Source organism: Clavelina lepadiformis, chromosome 8, assembly GCF_947623445.1.
Source record: "Clavelina lepadiformis chromosome 8, kaClaLepa1.1, whole genome shotgun sequence".
Classification (NCBI taxonomy): domain Eukaryota; kingdom Metazoa; phylum Chordata; class Ascidiacea; order Aplousobranchia; family Clavelinidae; genus Clavelina; species Clavelina lepadiformis.
The window spans coordinates 15,451,374-15,478,997 of record NC_135247.1 but is presented as its reverse complement, the minus strand read 5'-3'; the positions used below and the strand labels follow the sequence as shown (position 1 = coordinate 15,478,997).

General features: G+C 36.5%; 3 protein-coding genes across 8 annotated transcripts in view; 2 read left to right on the top strand and 1 right to left on the bottom strand.

The window, feature by feature from the left end:
• Positions 1–26: 26 nt before the first annotated feature.
• On the top strand, positions 27–6,421 carry LOC143469898 (adhesion G-protein coupled receptor G6-like). 2 transcript variants are annotated; one of them, XM_076967784.1, is made up of 16 exons: positions 27–293; positions 452–574; positions 653–753; positions 848–904; positions 970–1,071; positions 1,399–1,630; positions 2,530–2,708; positions 2,834–2,920; positions 3,012–3,158; positions 3,854–4,014; positions 4,194–4,402; positions 4,580–4,718; positions 4,866–4,972; positions 5,059–5,210; positions 5,321–5,491; positions 5,957–6,421. In XM_076967784.1, the coding sequence occupies exons 1-16, from the start codon at positions 215–217 to the stop codon at positions 6,224–6,226; spliced, it is 2,316 nt and encodes a 771-aa protein (XP_076823899.1). In that variant the 5' UTR covers positions 27–214; the 3' UTR covers positions 6,227–6,421. The 2 variants fall into 2 exon arrangements, with proteins under 2 accessions (XP_076823899.1, XP_076823898.1); XM_076967783.1 differs by having other exon boundaries at positions 653–762; positions 5,957–6,419.
• A 16-nt stretch (positions 6,422–6,437) lies between these two features.
• LOC143469899 (cyclin-dependent kinase-like 1) lies at positions 6,438–17,350 on the bottom strand. 3 transcript variants are annotated; one of them, XM_076967787.1, is made up of 9 exons: positions 15,389–17,341; positions 15,132–15,253; positions 14,388–14,460; positions 14,170–14,260; positions 13,701–13,901; positions 13,374–13,456; positions 12,461–12,517; positions 12,089–12,256; positions 6,438–8,389 (listed from the first exon to the last, which is right to left on the bottom strand). In XM_076967787.1, the coding sequence occupies exons 1-9, from the start codon at positions 15,563–15,565 to the stop codon at positions 8,249–8,251; spliced, it is 1,113 nt and encodes a 370-aa protein (XP_076823902.1). In that variant the 5' UTR covers positions 15,566–17,341; the 3' UTR covers positions 6,438–8,248. The 3 variants fall into 3 exon arrangements, with proteins under 3 accessions (XP_076823902.1, XP_076823901.1, XP_076823900.1); XM_076967786.1 differs by having other exon boundaries at positions 12,050–12,256; positions 15,389–17,340; XM_076967785.1 differs by lacking the exon at positions 6,438–8,389 and adding an exon at positions 8,396–11,490 and having other exon boundaries at positions 12,050–12,256; positions 15,389–17,350.
• A 3,359-nt stretch (positions 17,351–20,709) lies between these two features.
• The window catches only part of LOC143469547 (prolow-density lipoprotein receptor-related protein 1-like), a 39,800-nt gene continuing 32,885 nt past the window's right edge, over positions 20,710–27,624 (top strand). For 2 of the 3 annotated variants that reach the window (XM_076967284.1, XM_076967283.1), the window contains exons 1-16: positions 20,710–23,116; positions 23,285–23,434; positions 23,587–23,697; positions 23,818–23,952; positions 24,059–24,202; positions 24,458–24,642; positions 24,708–24,906; positions 25,073–25,241; positions 25,513–25,673; positions 25,795–25,887; positions 26,013–26,159; positions 26,278–26,412; positions 26,615–26,768; positions 26,872–26,935; positions 27,172–27,428; positions 27,491–27,591. In XM_076967284.1, coding sequence (XP_076823399.1) covers positions 23,047–23,116; positions 23,285–23,434; positions 23,587–23,697; positions 23,818–23,952; positions 24,059–24,202; positions 24,458–24,642; positions 24,708–24,906; positions 25,073–25,241; positions 25,513–25,673; positions 25,795–25,887; positions 26,013–26,159; positions 26,278–26,412; positions 26,615–26,768; positions 26,872–26,935; positions 27,172–27,428; positions 27,491–27,591 — 2,275 coding nt within the window. In that variant the 5' untranslated portion in view covers positions 20,710–23,046. Of the gene's footprint in view, positions 23,117–23,284; positions 23,435–23,586; positions 23,698–23,817; positions 23,953–24,058; positions 24,203–24,457; positions 24,643–24,707; positions 24,907–25,072; positions 25,242–25,512; positions 25,674–25,794; positions 25,888–26,012; positions 26,160–26,277; positions 26,413–26,614; positions 26,769–26,871; positions 26,936–27,171; positions 27,429–27,490; positions 27,592–27,624 lie in introns of those variants that run through there. The other variant, XM_076967285.1, reaches the window with a different exon arrangement.

The window sequence follows — 27,624 nt, the reverse complement described above, 5'->3', positions numbered from 1 at the left end:
TTTACGTCAATCGTGGGCAAGTGTTGGAATTCCGCCGGCCTTGGCTGGCAGGGGTGCGCTGTCGCAAAAAAAAAACTGGATCACGTGATCTTGTCAGATTCCCACGAGTTGCTTTTTTTCTTTTGAAGTAGATAACTACCGCAACAAAATGTATGTCGGCATTTCAGTTGTGTTTCAGTCTAATTGATAGATCTAAATTCTGTAATTGTGTGAAATGTACCTAGACACGATGTTCTGGTATTCAGGCCTCGTTTTAACGGCTATTTGGGGAGCAGCGATCGGCACTTCAGAAGGTAAATTTGACAATCGATGCTCAACCAGTTAGATACCTTGGTTGGTATAAACACCGTTTTAATAAAGGCTCCCAGAATGATGAAAAATTTATGTTAGTAGCCTATTGTTTGATACCAAATTCCCAAAAGAAAAGTGTAGCCTGCAACTTTGATTTTAGACATTTGCGAGAGAATGCAGATTATGATAGGCCTGACGTCCGAAGGAGAAGGAATTATCGTCCATTTTCCCGCAGCCAACGTTGGTCAGACTTCCGAATCTCTGGAGAAATGTGAGAAAACAGGTAACAAGTTAACAATTGTACATTTTACGGTATTGGTTTGTTTAAACGCATCAAAAACAAACTACTACTTACTTTCAGGTCTTCCTCTGGCTAAGGTTAAATGCATCAAGCTACGGAACTGGGTAGTGTACGACACTTTTAATCTTACAACGAAACCTTGCAATGGCTCAGTAATAAAGGTATCAAACGTAAGTTTTGATGCGTTGTTAAGTTTGATCAACTTGGGATTTTATTATAATCCCTTCTGTAATTATAGTATGAGTATCTTTCTAGAAACCAAACGGTTCTACTACGACGGCACCGGCTCCAGCGCCAGAAGTTACAATGCAGGTTAGAAATTCTTGATCGCAAGAGTGTGTCGTTTACTTCAGTTCTTAAAACTATCGTGTTTTTAGGAAGTAAAACCAACAAGCGGCACAGCTTCAAGCAACGAAACACAGAAATTGGTTGAAGGTTTATTGAAAGAAATGATGAACATTAAACAAAATCAATCCATGGTAACTCTTTGTTTCGTTTTAATAGCTTAATAGGTGGTTTTACAGATCGCTATTTGTTGAAGAGGTTTTCAAAAGCTCTTCATATTGTCAAATGATCGGGTGCGTTGGCATAACAATAGCATTAACATCTGCAATGCATTTCGTGATGTATCATAGCCGTACATTATTTAACCACGTTTAGCGCTTTGTGAGGTCCTACAAGTACTTTCACACCATCATCATGGAAGTTCAACAATTTCCTGATAGGCGATTTGCTTGATATTTTTCTGGTAAACAAACTAGTATTAAAACCCCAAATGAACCTTTTCTTAAACACCTTAACAATAGATTTCTCCCATCGAATTCCATGACGTTACCGCCAAAGCCGATAACCTAATGACGTCATTGTCTGCGACGTCAAACTCGGGCGTCCGACAAGCAAGTGAGCAATTCCTCTCAGCCATAGTGGACACCATAGATGTCTTGGTGGATAAAGTTCAGCTACCTGCGTCTGGAAGTTTAAACGTCACGACTTCTAACTTCGTGGTGGAAGTCCATGACGTCAAAATGAACGAAAACGGTAAATTAAAAAACTTAATTTTTAGCTGATCAAATTTTGCAAACAAGGTCACTTGTGTGACAGCATTTTGTAAATTTAAAACACTGTGCTGCTGTTTGTCTTAATTGTACCAGGTCTTTTTACGGAAAACTACGACATATTACGCAATTACAAATTAAATGACAATTATATAGTAGATTCTTTTTGACGCAATATGCTTTTTCTTGGAATGAAATTCTAAATTAAACAAAGGTTAATGATTGTTAATATTAAGGTATAATAAAAATAACACAGACGGCAGGTTGTTGTAGGAAGTAGTATTGCATTTCTGACCTACATCATCGTTTACGCCAAAATGTAAATTTTGTTGTTTAACTGCCGACTTGATCGTTTTGAGAATAGGCTTTTCACACCCTCCCGGTCTACTACAGCAGTCTACGTTTATCCAGTTCGCACGCTTTGCTGTTACGTAGCATGAGAATCTATTTTCATCTCCCTCAATTCCTGGCAATCTTTAGCTTTGCGGTTTTGTTTTAAGTGCCAGGGAGGTAGAATGTGGCTTTAGGTTTTCTTTGCTTTTCTTTAAAAAATCGCCATCGCCTGTAATCCGAGTTGTCATTTTGTCATTATGCGATTCGCAATATATCATCACTTTGATGACTGCGCGTTGTTTTCAATAATTGTAACTTCAAAATCGTTTAATGCAACCAATTGATTATTATTTATTTATGGACCGATGCATAGTTTGTAATTCACCTTGCTATATTTATAACAATTAACGAAATTTGGGTTTAAAACTTTACATTGCTTCCTAAATAAGAGCAATGCTTCCGCAATCAGTCAAGTTCAGACTGAGAAAAAATTGCTTTTGACTTCAAATATTCACCACCGCATTAAACCTTCCATTTTGTCTTTGATAGGTCCCCTTTTAAACCAAAGTCTTTCCTTTGTCGACAAAGAATCCTCCCTGTCATTTGACATCCCGATTTCATCTATCCAGGGCGTAACAAGCAAACACAATAGATCACACGCCAGAGTCGGGTTTGTTCTTCACAAGACCAGTTTCCTATTCCGTTCGTCAACTTTCCGAACAGACCAGGTGTGAACTGTAACCATCTGGGGGAATACTTTAAAACATTTTAGAGCAAATTGTAGCAAATCATCAGCTTTGTAACTATTCCCTGCGAGTGTTTGTGATATACATATTGCTGCTGACATTTGTAGGTCATATCCGCCAGTATTTCGGGATTAAAAGAACACACTAAGCTTGCTGAACCAATATCCTTCAAAATGAACAAAAGTGATATTCAGGTGAATTTACGAATTTTGTGATCGATTCTCTGTTGGAAAACGAGGAAAGCGTTGTCGATTCTTAACTATATTACTTAAACTTACTGTATAGTTTGATAATGCCACCGAGCACTTGACTTGCGGGTTTTGGGACTTCAGTTCCAGCGACTGGTCTGAACAAGGATGTAAGTTACAACAAGATGGGGAAGATACTTTTGTGTGTCGATGCTCTCATCTTACTAACTTTGCCATTCTCGTGGTGAGTACCATTCTTTCTCATTAACTTTACATTTTGGTAGAAGCTAGTATATGCTGCAGCTTGCAGGCCGTATAACGTGACAAAGATACTTTCAAATCCGCAGAGAAAATTTGGGTGTTTTGGAAAAAAAATAATCTCTGTGAAATAATGTACATAATTCGCCACTTCTAAGTTTCGTGGGGCTTGGCCTTGCTGCCGCCAGGTTTGGCCACAAAGGAAGTACAGAAATATACTATTGCTATTTTCATATTTCCATGTTGGGAGTTTGTTGTATTTTTTATTGAGGTCAATAACATACTCAGAGGTGCCGTTACTCTGTGTAGCCTTGCCAAGAGAGTCGCCATTTTAGTGTAAATATGTGGACATTTGGTGAAAAAATATAAAATCGTTTTCAACGCATTGGGCGCTTTCCAACATTGGAACTTTTTAAACCAAATATGGAAACCGTAGATTATTCCAGGAACTTCAAACGGTTGCAACAGCTCTTTTCATGTCCGCTGTGTCTGGCATGTGCGCCAAAGTTCCTATACTAGTGTATTTATATAATTTCTATGATGGTCAAAACATGAATCCGTGAATCATAAACCCTGGTGTTTGGAAACTGTGGCTACATCGAGGCCATTTTGGAAACGCCTCCAAACCAGTATGGCATTGATCCAATAACTGATTTCACCAAATCTTTTATTGAAAAACAGGATTTACATCGTCAAGAAGCAGGAAATAAAGCAAATGAGTTTAAAGAATCGGACACCATGCAATTTTTTCACAAGAATTTGATCGGGATTGTCAGTGACGTTGGTTGCCTTCTTTCAATTTTAGGACTTTTTCTTACAATCGTTATACACATGTCGTTCAAGTGAGTTGGAGGGTGTTGGCACGGGGATAATTAGATGACACTTGCGTTAAGGGGCATTAAATTGTTGCAGCAATTAATCACCATTTAAAAGCAATTCGCGACCTACAACTTTTGTACGGTCATATTCTGCCATGGCGTTGCAGATGCGCCAGATGTGACTCTGCTTTTTAATTTTGCAGCAATCTTAGACAACGCAAGCCACAGAAAGTCCTAATCAATTTGTCCCTTTCGTTACTCTTCGCTTACTCGATCTTCTTGATGGGCGTTCGAGCCACCGAGCACTTCCTGATATGTGCCTTTGCAGCTGCATTCCTGCATTACTTCTGGCTCTGTGCTTGGTGCTGGATGGCGGTAGAAGGATACACCATGTACGGTCTGCTTGTTAAAGGTCGGTGCTCCATTTCATTTATTTGAATGTTATGGAAGCAAGTCACTTTTCACCTAAGTAGCTTGTTTTCAGCAAATGAATCAGTCGAAACGAGAATAAGTAAATAAACAATTAAATGTAATTTCGCACGTACAACAATGTTTCTAAAATTCCAATATTTTTTCTTTTATATTAAAGTAATGGACTCAAGAACCGTAAATAATTACACAAAGAAAGCATCATTGTTTGCATACGGAGCACCGGCACTGATAGTGTTGATCTCGGCAGGACTATCGCTGTTCTATCTGGACATCGACTTGAGTCGCAACTTTGCTAGGTGATATTTTGCACAATTTTCTCACATTTTTTTACTCAACAGACATGTATAGATATACGTTGTGGGAACGTGTATTACTTTATAGATTTTTCCCGATATTCTTAAAAAGTATATTTTTGTCAATTTAAAGATATAATCTGTTGCTAGAAACGGAAGTCTCTATTTTTTCTCTCATAAAAGCAACGAAAGGACCTTGTGGCATTTGAATGTCACCGTTCAGGCTGTAAATAACCATTCAACGCATTACGACATTGGTATGTGCTGATTTGTCCAAAATGGTGATAGGCATACTTTAATGGCGTTACCAAATTCAGACCTAAAACATTGCAATGTTCTATAGATTGGCAGTCGACTTATGTTGGATCAGATGCCTGCTGGCCATGGGGAAATGCTTTTTATTATGGGTTTCTTTTACCTGTTGGTCTCATATTCGTCTTCAATTGTCTCTCCTTCTGTTTCGTGCTTTTTGCAATAACTAAAGGTCGAAGCAAGGTAAAACGTCCAAGCGCGAGCTCATAGCAGTCAGTAAAATATTTGATTTGTGAGGTCAATGCCTTTGCTTGTGGTCGGTTACTAGTAATTGCCATTGTCGTGTCTTTTAGATACAGTCGACTGCCAGAAAACAAAGTGCAAAGCGGCAATTGAACAACGCCGTCACCATGACAGCACTTCTCGGTATTTCCTGGACATTCGGTTTCTTGGCCATGATAAGCACTGACCCTGTCTTTCTTACCGTCATGCAAGGATTGCATGCCATTTTCAACTCAACACAAGTAAGCAAAACTTCGCTTGTTTTTGGCCAGACTTCAATTGTAGAAGGGTTATTGTTTTTGTTGGCATAAAGTGTCTGTCTCAAAATAATCAAAATTCAAATTTTTGGTAGTGATAGAGATATTTTCTTGATATTTTTCACTGCCAAATATCCTCATTTCAAGTTAACTTGGTATAATACATGGTATGTGATAAAGAACTTGACGACAAACGGTTTAGTGAACAATGCATTGTAGTCTACCTTGTAACCACTAAGCCAGCGAATGATTGGTTCTAGACTTCTTGAAAGGCTTAAATGTCGTTTCAAACAAATTTGAGCAAGACTACCGAATCAGTGCTACAAATTTTTTCTCTTCTCGTATTCTTGCGTGATTACATCCGTAAAACGACGACACCTAAATCCACGTCCAGTGAGAGACTTGCTTCAATGTCAATTGGTCACATAGTGTGTGTTTTTTATATTTCAGGGTTTCTCTATATTTGTTATATTTTGTGTGCGTCATCGCACAGTCAGAACGACGTGGATGAACGCCCTACGTCGTCGTCTGCGTTGCTGCCGGACGAAAAACACCTCCAGCTCCATCTCGCGGATGACGCCAGGCGCTAAAGACAAGCGTATGAAACATGTAAACGGGTCAAAGCTTCGTCCGACTAGCAGTGGAACAACAAAAGAATCAGATCTTTCATCGTCACGCAGCGGACTTTCAGTAAAACGGGCTCCTTCCGTCTTCAAATGACCTTGAGTGGATGTACAGATTTTGTCTTTCTACTGGATGATGCAAATTTCACTGCCATTTTTATGTTTCGTGACTATAGTGCTGCCTGTGTAAGTGTTGCTGTATGAAAGAATTTGTTGCAAAATGTAATAATTTTTAAAAGGGAAATCTACCTGCCTTAGTTTTTGCTTTTCATGACTCCCATTCCTAAAGATAAAAAAGCAAGCAGGGACATATTGAAACGTTCATGTTTTTAAAAGGCGTAATTAGTTATGCCAGCAGATATAAACGACAGTAACAAAAGCTAAAACATCGATAAAATGTTGTGAGTTACGCATATAATGGAGCGTTGAAGAAATAAGAAAATATTTATCAAAACACAACAACTGAACGTCATTAAAAAGATAAACGGACAAAAGCACTGTGAACTCGCCATTTGTTCACTGATTGTCACTTTAATTTGAGACATGAAACCAACCTGCAACCCCAGAAAATTTACATTGTTTGGGGTGAGTGAACAAAACCAAGGGTTCTTCCCATAGAAACCAGTTTTGATTCAGTCGGTATAAACAAAATGCCCGATCTGGGCCGGTTATACGGTCAAAAAAGAAACAAACTAAACTGATAGTAAATCGGCAACATAAAATTTTATACAAACATGATATCATTCTACCGAGAAACTACAAAGTAAACTATTAACATTACTATAAATCTAGGTGCGCGTCGGTGCTTCGATGCTCGATCGAAAAAATGCATCAAAGCTTGAACAAGAAAAGAATGAACCGATTGCAAAACAAAAAAAGAAAAATGTAAGTTTTGGGATTCTACAGAAAGCGGTTGGCCGAGCATATGAAGAACCTCTATTGCGTCACAAGTGGCAAGAAATACTGATGGTGCAAGCCAAGAGTGCAAATTATCAAGGTGTTGCTTATCTATCGACAACAAAACTAATATTAGCAGCCAAAACCAAGTCATCAAACGATAACCTGTTCAAGTTACTGAATAGCCTACATTCCAACGTGACGTGAAGAAAATAACACAACAAATATTGGGGTAATGAAAAAAATTAAAACATCAATCAAATTGGTACTTTCAAAACGTTTGCTTCATTGAATTTACCAAAGCAATCTGTAAACCCTGTTCCTGTAGCAAAATTATCTAAAACATCAGACCAAAAAATAGAAAAAATAGACCAAAGAAAGGCTAACACTACGTGATAATAAAACCGTCTTGCAATGGCAGTTGATCCAGTATGCGCCCTGTTGTTATTTGCGAATTAACTGTTGCTTATGAAAACACAAGTTGTGTAAATGCCTGAGAATTCTATGATTCTTGTGTGTGTGCTAGGGTGTACAAAATAATACGGTTGAAGGAGAGAATGGGTGAGTACAACACCTTATACGCCATATTGGAATGAACAAAACTGAAAACAAAATTCGCATAAGCGAAAAGAAATCATCATTAACGGAGTAAAAAGGTTTCCAAAATATCATTCTAATACACCGTACTAATACAAATGAAGAAACATAATAATTGTTGGCGCACCGTAACCGCGAGGTGACGCAGCGGTGAAAGCAACAGATAAATATGAACCGATTCAAAGTGACTACTTGGTCTCTATATGCAAGATCTATTAATTATCTTTGCGTGATATTTAACACTAGCGGGGCTCACAAGCCTGTGAGTCAAGGAGGTAGGTCTTCAAAGCGGCCAGAGAAACCTGTCATGATGGGCCATACTTGCTTATTCTGCGGGAGATTGTTCGCCACCGGGGGCCATCCACTTAAAATCGATTTATTTGCCGAAAATATCAATCTCTTTGTTTGCGGGGGCACAGATGTGACAATTTGCGAGTGCATTGAAGTGTAATGTTTGGCCGAAATAATAGACAGCCATATGCCAGAGCTCTGAACCGACGGTTAAAGGTGTACAGTCCATACTTTAACCTGATTTTTCTCTGAGTCTAAGATTGTGGTCGTTTTTATAAATTTTCCGTTTGCTTTGGGAAGCGAAACAGATGTGTTTGTCTTTAGCGTCACCATTTTAAATGTTGGGCAATCTGTGGTGAGTTGGAAATTTGTGACGTAATTGTGAACCAAGCCCGTCTTTTCCGTGGGACTTTTGATCCGGAGCCGGAGACGAAGAATTGGAGAGAGGATTTCCGGTAAGCATGGGTAACAGGTTCTAGGAAAAAAATAGAAGAACTCAAAAAGTCGTTTATGAAAATATTTTCTGTTATCAAATATCACAATCACACAGCAGTATCCTTTAAACTGCTCTATATCACGAAGCAAAACGAGATATGAGAAAAGATAAAAATCTGGTATACTTCGACTATGATAAACGTTAAATACACAAAAACACCAAGACAAGAAGAAAAAAAAACAACGGACGGAAGTTTGAATCTGTCGTCAGCACACAAAAGCACACAAAAACAACAGCGTACAAATCGCTAAAATGTAACCCAACGCAGAATGTACATAGTTATAAGGTTATAATTGTTTACAAATCCAAAGCAAATACCCACAGGCGGTAACAAAATCAAAAAAGAAAAATTTAATCGTAGGCTGAATTTGCGTTTCCATTGAAAAATCTGTTTGTAATACAGCTAGATTTAAAGATAGACGCCTGTGTTCTGCAAAACGGAGTTTATTGTAATCACAACAACACAAAATGTATAGCTAAAGTCGCGGTATGTTTGAAGAGTTCAGAAAACTTTTGAAACAAACTCCGATATTCAAATCGCAATATCACTAATTGTACTTCGAATCTTGGTTTTCATCTCGCTAATTTGTTTGATTTTGATTCCACCAAATTTGCTTAAGGTCTACGCTTCAATTTTAACAATGCCTTTTTTCAGATCAAAAAGATCTTTTATTGCGCAAATAATGAGAGCTGGCTGTTGCCATGGGGTCTCCGTATCTAAAATTCAGTTACGGTCATGAGTCAAGGTGACGTCGACGCCTTAACAACGATAAAAATAAGAGCAAATTACCAGGTTTTAGCGAGAGAAATTCATTATAACTTGTGCTCGTTCAATTCTAAATCATTGTCGCGGTCGCCGTTAAATAAAAATGATAAGAAATATCACGATATCGCAGGTGCCAAAAAATCAACAGAGACAACTGTATAGTTGCGCACAATTGTCAAAAAGTAATAAAGTCAGCGGCGGGCTCCAAAAATACCGCAAGTCATCTCCTGAGACCAGCATACTTAACGGGAATCCAAGCTGGTAATACAGTACTTGTAATATCGTTTGCAACTCTAACAATTTACTGGAAAGAATGTAACATATTGGGCGGTAGGATAGAAAAAATCATACATACGCAATGTGGTTGTTTCGCCTGATCTATACCTGAGAACCCACGAGATATTAAACGCTTATATCAACAATAGCGTGAATAAATCTATTAACAGCCAAAGCTTTCAATACCATTATTTTGCACTAACCACAGTGTCTACTAATATGATAACCGGGTTACTGTGACATCAGTGAAAACCACAATACCCAAGCGAGGTGCTGGGTCAGCTGAAACCCATTAACTCCTCACGCAACTTTTTCAAAAAGCGAATATTTGTTACCTGTGGAAACGGTAAACGGGTCATGGATGAGATTGTTATTATGGGACGACGACTCGGCGCGCATACGGCAAATGCACTTAAGTGGATCCTTTAAGCGCACATAGCTTTCAAAAACAGGCCGCAAAGCTCGACAGATATCACTTTGTTAAACCTACCTACGTCAATCCGCTTGGTAAGTAACGATTACCAAGCGATTAAAGATTAAACGATTTCGTGGTTGTAACAAATTTTTAAATGTAATCTTAAGCGACAGTATATACATTATATCAAAGTGATTAAGTGTATTACAAACTATTAACATTGGTGGAATTTTCAAAACTCCGCGTTTTACTTGGCCTTAGAATCCATTATTTACCTTCAGCTAATCTTGTGGTAAGATCGTTGACCTATTCATAAGACCCACGTTTCGTTTTTGATAAAAACAAACGGTGACGCAAACAAGCAAGAAAAAGGGTGCGCGACACGCATTTAAACAGGAGTGACTTACAATTGAGCAAGCACCAAATATTTGCGGGCAGACCCATGAAAAGCATTACATACTGCAACTGGCACGATTCATCCGGTGCTCGTTGTTGTATGACAACAAGGGCATTTTGCTGGGGCAAACGAGTACACAATAGCTTAAAATAGCAAATAACTTTCGAAAAGCAATGTTGGCTTGCTATTTTGAATACCATGGTTACTATGGCTCACATTGCCGTTTACCCGTTCATATTTGCAAAAGTTCAGACAAACGCCGACATGAAATAGCGATTTAGCATTTGTGTCAGGTTATACAACAAGACATTTATGACACAGGCTAGCTAGGCGTCGCGGGAGCTACCAGGCGAAATCTTGGGTATTAGTTGTTCTTTGTCTGATGTGGCTGATATGTACACACTATAGCGCGGCTTTTTTGACGTACGAAGATAATCCAGGCCGAATGACAGTTGTCAACACCTTTCGACAGTTTCCAGCACCGTTAAGTGGACAATTTCTTCTCGGTTATATTGCATCGCAAATACTAGCTCGGTGGGGATAAGTCGACATATACCCCTTGACAACGCGTGTTTATCGCAATGTGACATCGGTTACTAGGAACTAACCAGCTGAGAGGCACAAATGCTACGATGTCGAGTACGGTAAGAGATATATCGCTCTTCACCAGCATCATAAAACTAGCCATTGTTATTAATATTGGTAGGAGAGAGTGGCGTGCCGAATGGGCGTGTACTTCTTGAATGTCCGATCTGGTTTGAATGGTTAAAAGTAATATCCGGCGTAAATTATAAACTGTTTGATGGATACTGTTGCTACTACAGAATCACAACTTTGGAGTACTGTAGCGTTACGAAAGAGTTAGCACCATTTTTTCAAAATGTGATTGTAAATTCAGAAATTGGCTTTCATAGAAACCCACATCACCACTCAATAACTTTTTGTGCACTCAAAACAATAATATTAGTACGAAAAGGATAAACTAATCAGTTTCCATTTGTGACTCGTAAGCATGTTAACATTTTGGCCTCTATAAAACGGAGGTAAATCCAGAGACAAATAAACAACAAAGTCACAGCACACAAGCAAAGCAATACTACTTGGTCCGTAAACAAGGGATACTCAATAACGTTCGGCGATCCATTGCTCACGGTGCTTGAGATCTCTGATCTAAGCCAACATTCCACACAATACACTTTCGGCACATTGTGACATAACAAAAGAGCCTACGTCGAAACGTATTGTTAGCTCACATATGTTCAACACAGAGCTTTTCTTTATCTTTGCCAGTTATCGAAAATGGCCTGATATTTTAATGCCGTTTGTGGTAAAATAGCGGTATAATAGAGCAGATCCCTTCAAATTAACCCACAACCCTGAGCAAATATACATTGACTAAAGCAAAGCGATATAATTCACTCAAGGGTCCACAGTTACGATAACCATCAAATAAATATAATTAAAAGTTGATTGCTTTATCACAAAAGTCAAACTGAGGACCGCCTCAGTCATTATTAAATTAAGGGCTTAAATGAAACTCTGAACATTCCTTTAAAGAAATAATGGCACAGGGACAAGTCATAGCAGAGCAAGCAACTTTTGATAAATTACCTAAAAATTATCCAATAAATCAATTACTATCCTACGATATATAAATTCTGGCTTTTAAAACTACCCTGAGGCCTAAAAACAAACATAACCTAGCTTTTATATGAAGTTAACTATTAGCAAAAGTAGATAATGCCTTGATCAGTTGTCAGCTACATTAGTATTCACAGCACTCACTGGAAAGTGGCTAAAGTGGTTATGCGAGGGCACAGTTACCCCTGGATTTCTGTGATTTCTTCTTCTTCCTCCCTTGTGAGGGCGATGATGATGAATATGCTGCTGTTGCTGCTGTTCCTTGATCTCCTCACGGAACGTGTCGAAGTAGGGATGATCAAGGAGCTCCTCGCAAGTCAATCTTGCATTCGGATCCATCTGAAGACAAGCCTGTAAGACAAAATAATCAAAATTAAATATTCATGAAAATCATGGTTGCAGTATACTCATACCGATTACCTATTAAATGTCACCTCTTTTGATTAATTACCAACTATTAATCTTATTTAATAAAATTAAATTAGATAGCGTGATGAATTATATTGCACAACTTTATTGCCGATTTAAGGCCTAAAACAGAATATATTTTTCTACCTTCATGAAACTCAATGCCTGAGGATTGACATTTGGATGCCGCATTTCGAGAGGTTCCTGTAATTGAAATGAATAATTCATCATTATTAAGAGTACCACATTCCTTGAGCTGTTTAACTCTTTATGTTCCGAATATAGAATTAGATCTCAAGATTATGTCACAAGGAATTTTAAACTTAAACTAGCTTTGAAAGATTAACAAGGAATTTGTTAGTACTTTCAAACATCACATGTCCTGGTAAATCGATTTCAACATCAACAGATGAAAGTGTTTCATGTGCTCTCTTATACAGGGTTTAAATTAATCTTTCCAAATAAACTCCATAATATCTCAAACAATATTGAAAAAAACATGTTTGTTTTGGTGACAGTTCTGGCCGAAAAACAAATCATAAAAATATTTTCAGCTTTTAAGTAATTTAGCAAACAGTTTTAAAACATCAGCGCCCCTTTGTTGTTGACACAAGCATGAGCAGATTAAAGACCTCTTTTCAAACTGGACCAGACTGCAATACAAGTTAGAATTTTGACCCCACTTGAAATCACCACTCAAAATATTAATCATTTTTGACTCAAGCAGAACCAACATTTGGGACTCTTGACTTCAAAATTCGTTTTATACCTACCAGAAACTAACAAACACGAGAAAGAAATATCAAATAAAAGTTAATATTTAAATATACAAAACAAATCCCGGTAATTATTTTCTGGGAAAGTTGAAGGTGATCTTCAATTATTATTATCAATGTCCTAGCCAGTGATGAAGAAAAAGCAGTTATTTCATGACAAGGAGAAATGGTGTTATAAGTCACTATGTATTATAAAACTTGAAATTGCTATAACACACCAGTGACAATGTGACACAGAGACAGTAATAAACTTTTCTTTTACAACTTGGCTGTTAACAACTTACTCTAGTGTCAGGTTCAGGTAGTGTCAAACCATGAAAAAACTGATTGGTACTAAATATCTGCTTGTGCCTTGGTATCAGGTCACCTAGAAAAGAGAAAAAGTACATTTTTGAAGGAAATTGTCACTTTACTTTTTTATAACAATGAAGTAAATAAGCTGGCTGGGTTAACTTGTTTGAAATCACATGTCAGTCGTGATTTAATATGATCATTACAAAAGAGCAAATACTATGAGCCACCATTTTCAAACAATAACCCACAATCCTTCTTCAAGAATTCAGGGCACTCTAAGTGCAGTTTATAAGAATACGAGTTTTAATAAATTATACCCAATGTTCTTTGGATTAAGTATAGTTGATCAACGTCTGATTTTCCTGGCCAAAGAGCTTGACCATTAAGTAGTTCAGCAAAAACGCATCCAATGGCCCACACATCAACTGGAGGCCCATACTGTGTGTCGCCTACTAATAATTCAGGAGCTCTGTACCATCTGGTTGCAACATAGTCAGTGTAGTCATCTCCAGGCCCAGCTGTATAAAACAATTTTCGCAATGTATCAGCGGTACTAACCAATTCAGTTTAGATTTCCAACAACGTTATAGTTCTTGTCAACACATTAACATTAAAGGCACTATCAAAAAGAATTCGTTAATCAAATGCAATTAGACATCTCGTCTTATAAGGACTCTGACAAAAACTTACACTATTAAGTATCTATTTACACACATTCGTTAATCTTATCATTGCTATTTAGTGAAATTGCTCTAAAGTAAAATAAAATTCTTTTAAAATACATACTTAAAATTCTTGCAAATCCAAAATCACAAAGTTTTATCACCCCTTGCTTAGTGATTAAAATGTTTTCTGGTTTGACATCACGGTGAATACACTGTGAAAAAGAAAGAAAAATAAAATGAACAACAGCACAGTGCGAAAAATGTATAAACCAAAACAATATGTTAGAAGGACAATAAGCAACAATAAGCCGGCAAGAAGAATCAATAAAGAAAACTTACATTATGTTGGTGACAAAAATGTACAGCTTGCAAGACCTGCCATACAATTCTTTTCACATGCAGCTCTGGTACACTGCATACATAAACAAGTTAAATCAGAAAACTATACTTCACCGAACAAAAATGCCATGTACGGGAGATGATCAGGGAAGTTATGATAATTACGGCAAGTATTTTAACTTCAATAAAATTCTATGACAATGAGGCTCCAAATGAAATGGTGACACGGCCCTTAAAGGAGTAACCTGATATTTCTCTGGCACCAGTCATGATATTTGATCTCTTAAACAACAACAACGGTGATTTCCACCATAGAAGAATCCTTGTGGAACAACGTTTAAAAAATTATAACTATTATTATCAGTCATGTCATCAATATTATGTAGTTTTTTTGAGGATTATATACAATTTACATGTACCTTAACAATTACATGTTATACAGTAACTGGAGTTGGGTAAACTTTAAATAACCATACGTTCTGTGACGAAATAATTGAAAAGAAAACTGAGTACACGTTAAACGATGTATCTCCCCAGAATAGCACAACGACTATATATCACAAAAATCTAGATTATTACTAGTTTGTTAACATAATTTTTCCTCAAACTTCAACTTTATTGCATGAAACTACACAAAGATTTGTTGATTTATTAATCTGAATTGGCAATGTATGAATAAATTTTACATGACTTTTTGCAGCAAGATGTTAGACATAAGATTGACAGATTGTAAGACAAACTTACCCCCTTGTGTGTTTATCAAGTTCATTTAAAACTGTGTGATCACAATATTCAAATACGAGGTGAAGCTTTCTCTTTCTTCGGAATACTTCTATTAAGTTTACCAAGTTGTTGTGCTTGAGTTGCTGAAGTAAAAAATATCACATTTTATTTATTTTTTATCATTTTTATATTTGTATATCAAGAATATCTTGCTGCATGTACAAATATTAAGGTAGGCCTACTTGAAGGATACACATTATAGCAATAGTACAAACTACCTTTAACATTCGTATCTCCCTCAATGCAATTTTCTTAATGAGTGGATCATCTTCGGATTCCACAAATTTTTTAATTGCAACGATTTGTCCTGAATCTCGATTTCGACATTTGAATACAATTCCATAGGATCCTTCACCAATTTTACTAATTTTTTCGTATTTTTCCATAATGTACATTGGATAATGTTGGTGTTACAAAACTACCGCTACTGTTAAAAATACATTGGCTCAAAATGAAATATTAAGCTTCAATTTGATTTATTCTGTTCAAATAATTGTTATTTTAATATTTTTATAATCACATCTTATTTTCTAATGCTACTTGAAGTTTTTAATAAACAAAAGTTCACTGATGTTAATGGTTAGTTTTGCCCTGTGCACTAAGATATGTCTATCTATTTTACCTATAAAATGAAAGCATACATACTTTAACACACACATGCACATACATGTATGTACATGTTTATATGGTATCATAGTTTAACAAAAATATTACATATATATATACTTCAGTTTCAAACATACTGCATTGCATAAAGGCAAACTTATATCAAGAAGACAAAAGACACATTGCTCATGAGACATGAAACTAATTACAGTCTTTGTCTGAAGTCATATCAAGTTTCAAATCTCTGCTATATTTTGAATCCAAATGTCTCCAGTTGCCGAGGTCTCATAACCCTTTTCAAACCCTCTCATCTATGAGCCACTCATGTTCGTTGCTAAATGAGCACACTGACAAAAGAAGAGAATCAAAACAAGGAGATTTTATATCGTGAGAAATCTCAAAACACCTGCTCACGCTAATGAACACTTGCCAAACAAAAAGATCCAACACTATTCAGGTCATGTAATAAACTTTAAATGTTTTGTTTTTTCCTATTAAATATAAACTCTAATTAATCATTTTAAGGGTGTATATTGCTTTATGTCATAACCAATTCCTCAGTAATATCTAGAATCTGGGAGTCATACCGTTATAGTTATATTTAACAATTTAAGTTCTCAAATCAAATGTATTTATTCCATTTGCATTCATGCTGATAACTTGATATTTGATCTATACTGTAGATATTATTGACGTTTAGACTAAAAGGTCTTGACTTAGCCTTTTATTACTTGTTATTACTAACAGCTTAATTGAATTTCTCATGTGCAGCTTGCACTAAAATTTTAAGTAACTATTTTACAAGTATTGGTAGTAGTACAAGTAGACTTTATTTTGACCCTAGAACTTTCTGCATTATTAGACGACAAATTTGTGATTTTTAGCGTTAAATAAGTAAAGATTATATAGTTAAACAAAATATGAAACCTTTATTGAGTCAGTTTTTTTCTTAACAGTTAAACAGAAAACAACATGTCAGTGAGGCTAAAAGCGAGAAGATTTAAAAGAGGAGATATTGAAAAACTGAATCTAGTGTAGAAGTGCACAACCACTGGATTCATTTGTATACTAGACCCCAGCTATTCAAACTGTGATGTTATCTGACTTTATGCTTCTGCACTAGATCCAAAAATCTGGTCAAACACAATAACAGATGAATGAAAGTTGCAACCAAATGTTATTTTCTTATCTAAATTGGAACATTTTGGTAGGATTGGTAGGTAGATAGCTATTCAAACTGTGATGTTATAGAATAGTAGAATTATAGTAGAATAGAATAGTAGAATAAATTATAGAAGATACGAATTAGGCCTAGGCCTATAGTAAAAAATAAACTGTAACATTCTGACCTGCATGTAACACTGAATCAGCTTAAAGTTGCAAATTATTCGACTACACCTACTGACCTAGGCCTACGTTGAAAAACAGAAAGGCACCAAATTAATATGTTCCATAGTGTGCTTGTGTCACTCAGTTGTTACTATCGTAGTGTCATGGCGTTCAAAAGTCTAATATCCTACGCATGTACTTTTGCAAACTTCTACTTTGATTTAGCAGTTTTGGATGTACCGTTACTGCTTGCCTCGCAGACTAGGCTATTAGTTTACTTGTTTGCGTAAGGTACTTCTAAATTCGGTAAAGAAAAAAGGTTGAAGCTTTTCAGACACAATGATGCCCAGTATCGTTTTTCATGAGTACCTCTTGTCGCCTAGCAACAGATTTAGGATACTGTTCAATAGCGCTGCTAGTGGTTAATTTTAAAACCTCGCGCAAATCACGAAAATTTGTGGTGCCTACTGCCTACATATTGCATGGGTCTGCGTCCCCAAACGGCAGCACAGTCACAATAACAAAATCGCAAGGAAACGCATCCGTAGGTGATGCCAACTAGGCTACGTGGTAAAAGGATGTAGCCTACAAAGCTGATGATACAATCGAAATGTAAAGTTAAGAAAAATGAAACTGTGGTGTTTGGCACCATGTCACTAACGATATAATTATATCGTTGATGTCACCCTCACAGCATGAACAATTCCTTGTATTTGTTTTTTTTCCGAAATCTGTACATTCCAGTAATTAACTTTGATTACTTTACTTTATATTTCGTTCATCGTTTGTCAATTCATTCTCTCGTTCATTTGTTTCTTACGTTCATTACCAATTCAATACAATTTCATTCTCTGACGTTTTGGCCAATTAATCTCTATAGAAGTGCAGCCGAAAAAGATATGCAGCTACATAAGGAGTTAAGATGAGTTTTTTCGTGCTATCAGATTTGAGTCGCTTTTGCTCTAGGTTTTGATGACGGTCAAGGAAGCTTTGTCAGCCATCGTCTCAGTTGGCTAACACAATAGAAGACTGTTCGTTGGGAGAACGTACGGTGAGCATCTGCAGAGACCGCCAAAAATTACATTAAAAACGACGTCTGAAACTTTTAAATGGATGAAACACCATGGTCTAAGAAACTGATGTTGATAAAACTTATGATCTTTTTATTACCTAATACAAAACTTGTTTTGATAAAAGTTTTCCCTTAATACAAACAAAAAAGAGAAAAAATAAAATTTGGTACAATGAGGCGCTTCGTGAAATATAAATGTGAATGAAAGAAAACCACCAAACGATACTCCACCTATAAGGCCTAGCAGAGATCAGAATCCGGTTTTTGTATTGAGGATTAATGCACTGTTGTATTGAGGTACGCAAGCTCAAAAAAGCATGCCAATAAACGAGAAACTTTAAAACAGGGATTCCCAATCAGTGAAATCTAGTGAAGGCCAATTACTTTTAAGTTTTAAGTTTTGGAATCCCTGCTTTAAAACAAAGTATTTTTCAACCTTCCCGAAAACACAATTTATAGGCTATAGTCCTAGGTTTATTTATATATCTTAAGATTATTTTGTAGACAACATTTGAGGATGTTCCGAAGAACAGGAGTACCTAACTTGACCAAGAAGAAATATTTCTAAAGAGTATCTGTGTTTCTCCATCTCCAAACGACGACTTATACAAAACACAAACAGTGAAAAAGTAAAAACACAATGTTTTTTTCGGAAACAGAACGTGGTGCTCTGCCGCTAGCTAGCGCTGAAGATTTCGAGTTTAACAAAATATCTTCCATAATACCTTACTGGCCAAACGCGGAAGTAATTAAAGGTCATGGCCAGGGCCGGATTAAGACCCTCAGAGGCCCGAAATACTAAAAATAATTTGGTCCACCTATACAAGGGTAATGGAAAAATGAACAACGATGAACCAATACAATTAATTGATCGAAAACTCAGAATTAGAAGAGTCTGTCTTACTGCATGTAACCTAAGCAAAAATACTTACATTTAGTGATTAAATAGATTTTTTCTTTTTTTTTCAAGTAAAGTGTGATTCTTTTCTAGTATCTAATAAAATTTATACTAATTTTAATTTGTAATTATAATATGTGATTTATTTCAGATTTGAAAAAAATTTCGAAGTTATTTAAAATTATATTAAAAATTTGTAGTAACAAAGTAGTTCTCAAGTAGTCTATTTAAGTAAATTTCTTCTTCTTTGGCAACTAACTTAAGTAGTTTTGTTCATGGGTACTTCTACTTTTACTTGAATGGTTTTTAGGTCAACGTGACGTAAGCCTATAGCTTACTTGAGTAGGTTACTAAATGCTGATGTAGAAAGTAGTCAGTGTTTTAGTTCGAAGGTAATTTGCATTGATTTTCATATGCTATCACATCTGCACAAAACTTTTATATACAGTCTGCAACTTGATTTTCACGTATTTCACGTAACAATACTCTGACGAACAACAAAAGTATGACTGAAACCATCTAGTTTCATAACAGTATGTACTTCCCTGCAGTTGTATTGCTTTTAGCAAGATCTTAGTACTTTGTGCTTTCACAACCTCATATTTTAGATCGATAACTACTTCCCAAACTACTTCTTACTTGAGTATAGTATAAAATATGTTACTTTCTACTTCATATTTGAGTAGTTTTAAATAGCAACACTTCTACTGGTAATGAAGTAGATTTTTCGGAAGTAGCAATACTTCTAGTTAAGTAACTTTTGTGGTTACTTTGATCACCACTGCCCGCTGCGTATTTGCATTGTGATTAACTGACTCCATCGTCATTAATGTGACGAGTAAGGCATGGTATGGTATGATATTTTTTATCCTCTGTCCAAAAAACTGTTTGCACGACTAAAACCTGGCAAAAGCTTAATTCCTCATCACTCGAGCCCCAGCTGTTACGAAGGTAATCCTTGTGAAAGTTATGATCGTTACGCAGTTTTTTATTAATTTTTTTTATTGGATTACCCGAATTTAAAACTGTTCAACTTCACAAGGCTCACTGAATAGGAGCAAACGTCGTTAATGCCTTGCCCAAGGTCCAATGATATTACATCAACGGCACCACCGGATATCGGACAACGGAACGGACAACAACTTCTACCTAGCCGACAAGTACTCGTGCTTAACTCGACCGAATAAACAATTTCGAGTCCGAGAAATTATGTTTTTGTCTCATCTGTACACTAAAACCCGCGTTTCTACGACTCTAATCTTGCATGCAAAAAACTGCAAAATTTAGGAAATAATCCATTTTTTTATTTTTCGTTCCCCACAGTCAATGGCGAAAAATAAACGATAAGATATGATGTGACATCAGCGCTTGCAGTAATGCTACAGTTACACACCATTGGCTCATAAACAAAGACGCAGAAACGTTTAAATTTAAAGTCTTATGGATGGCGCATATAAGTGCATTGGTATAAGCACATTATTTGCGCAATTTATGGTGATTGTATAGTGTTTCTCTAATAGCTAGTCAAGTCGGTCGTACTCCGCTTTATGCTGACCAATAAAGTTAACGTGCCATAGTTCACATAAACATTGTCTGGCGCGTTCCCGCCATGTTTGTGGCTCATGTTATTTTGTGAGACACTGGGCGTAAAACAATGGCTCAAAGCTGCACAGATGAGCGATGACCATATAAACCGCTAATTGTTAAGGTGTAAAGTAAGTGCGCTAGGACGCTAGGTTACACTTTTTACAGGCTCTGCATTGTTCATGCACTTTCATAATGTCCTTGTGTTCCAGTGTACCATATTCGGTAAAGCATACCATGAATACCAGTTGTTCGACTGTCATGCCAAAGATTACTAAGAATTCTTACAGAGAAATTTTTGGTCAGTCTGCTATTAGCCTAATTTACGAAGTAGGCTAATGCATGATGAATATCAAATGTAATTCGGTTCAGCCGTAGGCTAATTTAGTACGTTATATCGATTTCTCTACGATAATCTAGAATCTGCATTATCAGAAGATCATCTATCAGTCCATCAGAAACTTGGATGTAAACGATTTTTACAAAAGCTTTTTGGCCAGTATGGAATGTATGATACGTTTTTTTTGTGAACCGGACAGCGTAATTTTAAAAGACTGGTGTGCACCACGAGGTTTAGCAGCAAATATTGTGCACAAAATATCGCTGTTTGGGAATTAATTAGCTTACAAAGTAGCCTAGCTTTTTGACCCATTTTGTGCACCAGATAATTATATATCACCAGATATATATACTAGACAATCGGCAAACTGCAGTTTTGTTTATTAATTTGTGTCCAACTTTTACCTGGTAAGCCAGGTGGGTACTGCTTCATTGCTTCAGGTTTTGCCATTGTGTCCGAAGTAACAAGTAAAGTTAATTTTGTTAAATGCATTTTCGCTTTGCCTAGTGACTGGTATATTGATTGGTAAATTTTTTTATGCAAATTTGTTGTTCTTTTGCACTTTGCCTTGAAAGCTGGAATGGAAAGGAGCTATGAGTTAATAGGCTAGTAAAAAAATTATGATCTAATAATTCCTCATTACTCGATCTTGATATAGGGAGTGCAAAAGCAATAAGATATTCAAAACATGATAGGCTGAATGACTATACCCTTAAGGAAAGCTTTTTCTGCAGATATTGCATAGCCAATGAACAAGTGAATAAGGTTATTTTCAGACATATAAATATACTAAGGTGTTGATTTAATTTTTTTGATGTGTGGTAAGTACTGGTAGACGGTTGTTTTATGATCTAATTGTTATTAGCTTGGTTGCTGGATGCATTTACGAAAGCATACTTCTTTGTACCTCTGTGATATTGATATCAGAACAACAAAAATAGTTCAAGTTTTTGCTGACTTCTATTTGACTGGGTTAAGGTTTTAAGGTCATGGTTTTCATTGTGAGATTGTTACAAGCATGTTCATATGATTACATTTTTCGTAGTGACTGTTTCACCTTCATTAGAGACCACAGCCCATTGTTAAAGATAGAAGATGTGGTTAGAAGAATGAGTATGCAAAAAGTTGATTTAAGCTATTTACGGTTTAATTGAAGTTAGATTTTGGTTAAAATTAAGTTTTAGAATAGTTTTAGGTTACAATGTTATATCACTCTAGTTAGCTTGACAACTATGAAAGATAGCATTGAACGTACCTTTTTTTTCCGGTGAAATAGTGACTGTATATATTTTTGGGAGTATTGATTTCACCGTAATGACATTACCCGCATTTAATTTAAGTATTGTGATTGTGAACAGACCATAGATAGTACAATCAGAACCATTAATTTTTTGGCTTTCATTAATTTGTGGATAGTGGACTTATTGGATATATATATGTTTATGAATAATGTGGGATTTGGTGTACAGGAAAATATTATGTGTAAATGACTTCCTGTATTACTCTTCTATTGATCATGATTGAAGCTGTTTTGTTGTTGGCATAAATAGGCTATATATACAGTATATATATAGATAACATAGTAAAGTTAAATGTAACTATCATTACATCTGCAGGAATTAAAAACTCCTTATTTTTTGTAAGTTCAGAACACCTCACTACAGTCAAATTGTTACCAAGTATTGTTGATTTTCTGTTTTTTCTCTGACATGTGGTGCGTCTCGTGGTGTTTATATATATTGCAGTTAGTATTCTTGCCATGATTTACTACCAGCTTCCTGTAACTTTTCAATTTTATTGTTATTGATTAGCCTACCTTGCTGTCTTGTTGACACTCATGTAGTGTAGTTGAAATTTACTGCAATTTATCTACACAAATTCCAAAACGTAATCCTTGTTCCTGTAGAATATCTAAACGTTTATTTTTTACTTGTTTGTATGTTTTTATTAGGTATGTAGTGACTTACATTGTGTTGAAAGTACATTTTGTAGCTGGTATTCTTGCCATGATTTATTAGAAGAACTTGCACCAAGTGTACAAACCATAATGAGGAGGGGTGTGAAACTATTGTATGCCGTCATATGGTGTTTATTGACCGGTCACATATCTATTGCAGGTAAGAGACATGTCGGTTTTAGTTGTTTTTAATAGATGTTGATTGACAGGAATTTGGAAATATCTTTTGGACTTTAAGTTCTAATTTTGCGTTACTGATAAATTAAGCTAAACAAATGGTAATTTATTAGTATTGCTGAATAACTATTTTATGATTTTTACTTTGCAGTACCCGATGTTTCTAATTTCTTAACAAATTCAAGAAATTGTAGTGTGTTTACCCATTCGTGTGGAGGAAAACAAAAACACTGCATACCACTCAGCTGGGTGTGTGATGGGGAATCGGACTGTGATGATGGCAGTGATGAGACTGATTGCCGTGAGTAATCTCACTTCTGTGACCTGTGCATAACAGTTAAATAAAATATTTTTATTCTTTGGTTTTTGAGCTTCATTCTATTTGACTGGAACTTTCACTTTTGTAAAATCAAAAATGATGATCTGAGAATTACCGCTGGAAATTGTTTTTAGCTAGGTGTAACGAAAATGAAATGAAGTGTACTCATGAGTGTGTTGCGCTTGGCTGGACATGTGATGGTGATGAGGATTGTTTAGATGGCGCTGATGAAAATCCTGCAATTTGTAAGCTATGGCACTTTTAATGTTTGTCAGTTGCATGGTTTTTCAGGGTAGTTATTTTTTCTAATATTGTCATGATTTACGAAAAATTAAAAAAAGCTAATCATAAATATTATATAATAGGTTTAAAAAATGAGAATTGTGAATATTTTGGTGCACCATGCCTCAATAATCCCTACATCTGTATCAACTTTACGAGTCTCTGTGATGGTGTAGTTGATTGTCCTGACCTCTCAGATGAAGGAAGTCATTGTAAAGGTAGCATAACTTTCCAATCCACCTTAACTCTAATTCCCAATATTGCAAGGCTCCAAAATCATGCATAAAATGTTTTCGACAATGGATTTTTGATATCTATTTGCAGAACTAGTTCCTGGATATCGTGGTCAGTCCTTGTGTGAAGAAATGCGTTGTGAATATAGTTGCACAATATCGCCGGCCAAAACAGCTTTGTGTTATTGTCAAGAGGGCTTTATGATTAATGACGCTGACAACCGAACTTGCACAAGTATACTGCTAACTATGGATTGATAATTGCTGCATCATAGTGGCACTGACATACTTTTATGAACTACTCTCAGGGTTCATTTTTATTCATGAAACTTAATCGTATAATACTGCATTTTATATGTATATGAGTATGTTGGTCATATGTGATAGTTTATCAAACAATTGTTAATTACTCTTACATATGAGTCATATGTCATCTCAGATCCCAGCATCCCAAGTTGAAGATTATAATTATAACTTATGTCTCTTGCAGGGGTACCAGTGTGTGATATTTTAACTCCATGTGAACAACATTGTCATTCGGATGGAAAGGGATGGTCCTATACATGTTCTTGCGATGCTCAATTTGTACAAAATCCCCAACATTCAAACCTCTGTGACCCTTCGACTCTTCTTGACGATCCATATCTTTTGGTTTCCACTAAGAATTTTTTTCAGGTGTGTTTATTTATCCATACTTTGTCTTGTAAGTGACTTTGTGAACATATTTGTTTGTGATAAAGCAAGTGGATGCAAATGGAAGGATTGAATCAACGTTCGCCAAACCCAGGGCAACTTGGACAATAGATTACAACTGGAAAAAGAAGGAAGCCTGTTGGATAAAATATTTTGACACACCTCCGTCACCAGCCATCTTGCTTTGTGCTGACATAAGCAATTTTGCAGCGCCTCGCAGCTTTCCAGTAATGCACGACGTGCACGGTAAGTGCGGTCTCTTCATGTTTCTATGATCATTTTGTTGACTTTTCACTTAAGAGGTTGCTAGTGTGTTGCTATTAGCAACATTGTGTTATATGTACTTTTAAATACTTTTTGCGCTGTTACATAGAATCAGAACCTTTTAAATTTTGTGCGCTTTATTTTTCAGCTGCACCTCAAATAGCAATTGACTGGGTTACTGGAAACGTCTACTTTTTAAATTCAGATTTTCAAAACATTTTTGTATGCAATGTAACTGAAATTCCTGTTTGCGTTACCATCTTACAACAACCTACGCTTTCTATGTTGTATGGTCTTGCTTTGGACCCTTTGGTTGGGTATGCGTAAAATATGTTGATTCTACTATTCCATAATCTACGTTGGTACATACTGACTATCACATGTTGATTGACATACACGTGTGAGTGCTTTAATGAACTAAATTGCCAACACAATTCATCCATCGCCATAAATTGATCCTAGTGCATCAATGTTTCTTATCTTTTTGTTTGACAAAGTATTTCCTTCATAACATATATTGGCTGTGGAACAATTAGCATTTACACAAAACTTACGTGACTGCGTTTTAAAGTTTCTTTTTTCTTTTAGTTTAATGTTTTTCAATGACTATGGCAAGTATCCTAAAATGTTACGAGCAAGCATGGATGGGCAAAACAAAATCGCAATCGTAACCCGCAGGATTGTCAGACCGATGGCGCTTAGCTTAGACATTTACGGGAAACGTATTTACTTTTCCGATGGTGACATAGGTAATGTAAAACAGCTTTTTGCTCGCATGTAACTGGCCCAACCACGTTATTTAGTTTCCTTCAAGCCTTTTTGTTGGGCGATAACCATTCATTAAATGTTATGCACTGCACCCTTTATTAGGTATCATTGATTCTGTTGATTATAATGGACGTCACAGAAACAACATTCTCAGCTCACAACAAAATCGAATTCTGTCGTCGGCATATTTTGACGGTAAACAATTACGCAATTCTTTAATGCAGCTTTATGACTTTTCATCACTTTATGAGCTGTTTACTGCATTGGAGCTTACAAACTTCCATTAAGTTCACTAAAAGCGCAAAACATATTTTTGATAGGTTTTCTGTACTTTGCCGATATTACAAATGGTGCCATTGTACGTGCTGACGCCTGGAATATTACGGACAGACCCGCCGTGGTTATTAAAGGGAATTTAACAGATCTTCACGCTGTACGTTTTGTCCAGCCTCTTATGCAAAAGCCAGGTTTGTTTGCGCCAGTGTGCCGTCGATTTACAAATGAATAGTTTGCTACACGACAAACAGGGCAAGATGCGCAGTTGGACAATTAAAAACTACTTGACTTGCTATTGTACCTTGACAGATGACAACAACGGTTGCGCAAGACTCATTTGCAGTCAGATTTGCCTTCTTGGTTCAAGCCACTCGGGGCCAACGTCTGGAACATGTTTTTGCCGCCCTGGCTTTACACTTGCCGATGATGGTCAAACATGCAATCGTAAGATAATTGCTCAAACTAATTTACTCTAATTAGACAAAATTTTCTGCTTTCTGGCGTAGTGTATGAATTGACCGCGACACCTGTGGCATGTTGTTAAAATAGAAGCATATTTTGATGCGTTGCGACCTAATAGCAATGTAATTAACTAGCTTAATATTTTCGGAATTTCCTTTTCCTCGGTTATTTTATGTTTTTGCAGAACCAGAACACCAGGATACTTTTTTGGTCTACAGCAAGGAAAATGCGGGCGAAATAAAAGGCACTTCCTTGTATCCAATCGGCAGTAAGCAGACAACGCCACCCTTTATTCCCGTTGAAAACCTGCAGATACCTAGAGCGTTTGATTTTTATAGGTTAGCGTTATGTATAAATCCCAATTACTGTATATTACGCAATAATCGCGTACTAGTCATTTAAGAACGTTACATAACACTTGTCATGTGAATGGACGAGCAGGGATCGAAACAGACAAGACCGACTCGTATTCTATCAAGCCGACGACTATGAAACACTGCACGAGGTGAGTGATTTGTTTGGTTTTGTTTAAAAATTGTCTGATGCCTGAAACCTCCCGCAGTTTATGTTAGTCCGCCGTGACGTGAAATTTAATCTTTATTAGACTTGAGATAATCTGTAAGCTGAAATCATCGTTTAAGTCATGATCTTTGCGTCGTCTAATTAATATCATGATTAACACCTATCTTTTAACAGCAGGGGCACTTTTCTGTTCGGAAATTTATTTCATTTTTTTTACAGCCAGCGTTATTAGGCGGCACGATGCACTCATGTAACGGATTAGCCATTGACTGGACTACCGACAATGTCTACTGGACGGACTACGTTTACCGTACAATTAACGTCGCTAATTTCAGCAACGCCCAAGCAATTGATGGCTCGACCCGCCTGGACAATTACCCTCGCATAAGTCGTTTCGAACCGCCTAAAACGAACCGAAAAATCGTCTTCCAAGAACAGGGCTTACCACGGTCGATAGTTCTTCACCCGTCTGAAGGGTATGTCGATATTGCAGAGTAGCCGCATAAGTGCCTTTATAAGTTGTACGACGTCTTTTAAGGTTGATGTTTTGGAGCGTGGTGATGAGAGCGCCACACTCGGGCGGCATTAGAAGTGCTTGGATGAACGGCAATAACGTGACCACTCTTACACTTGGCGACGGCGAGTTCATTCGCTCTATTTGTCTATGCATCT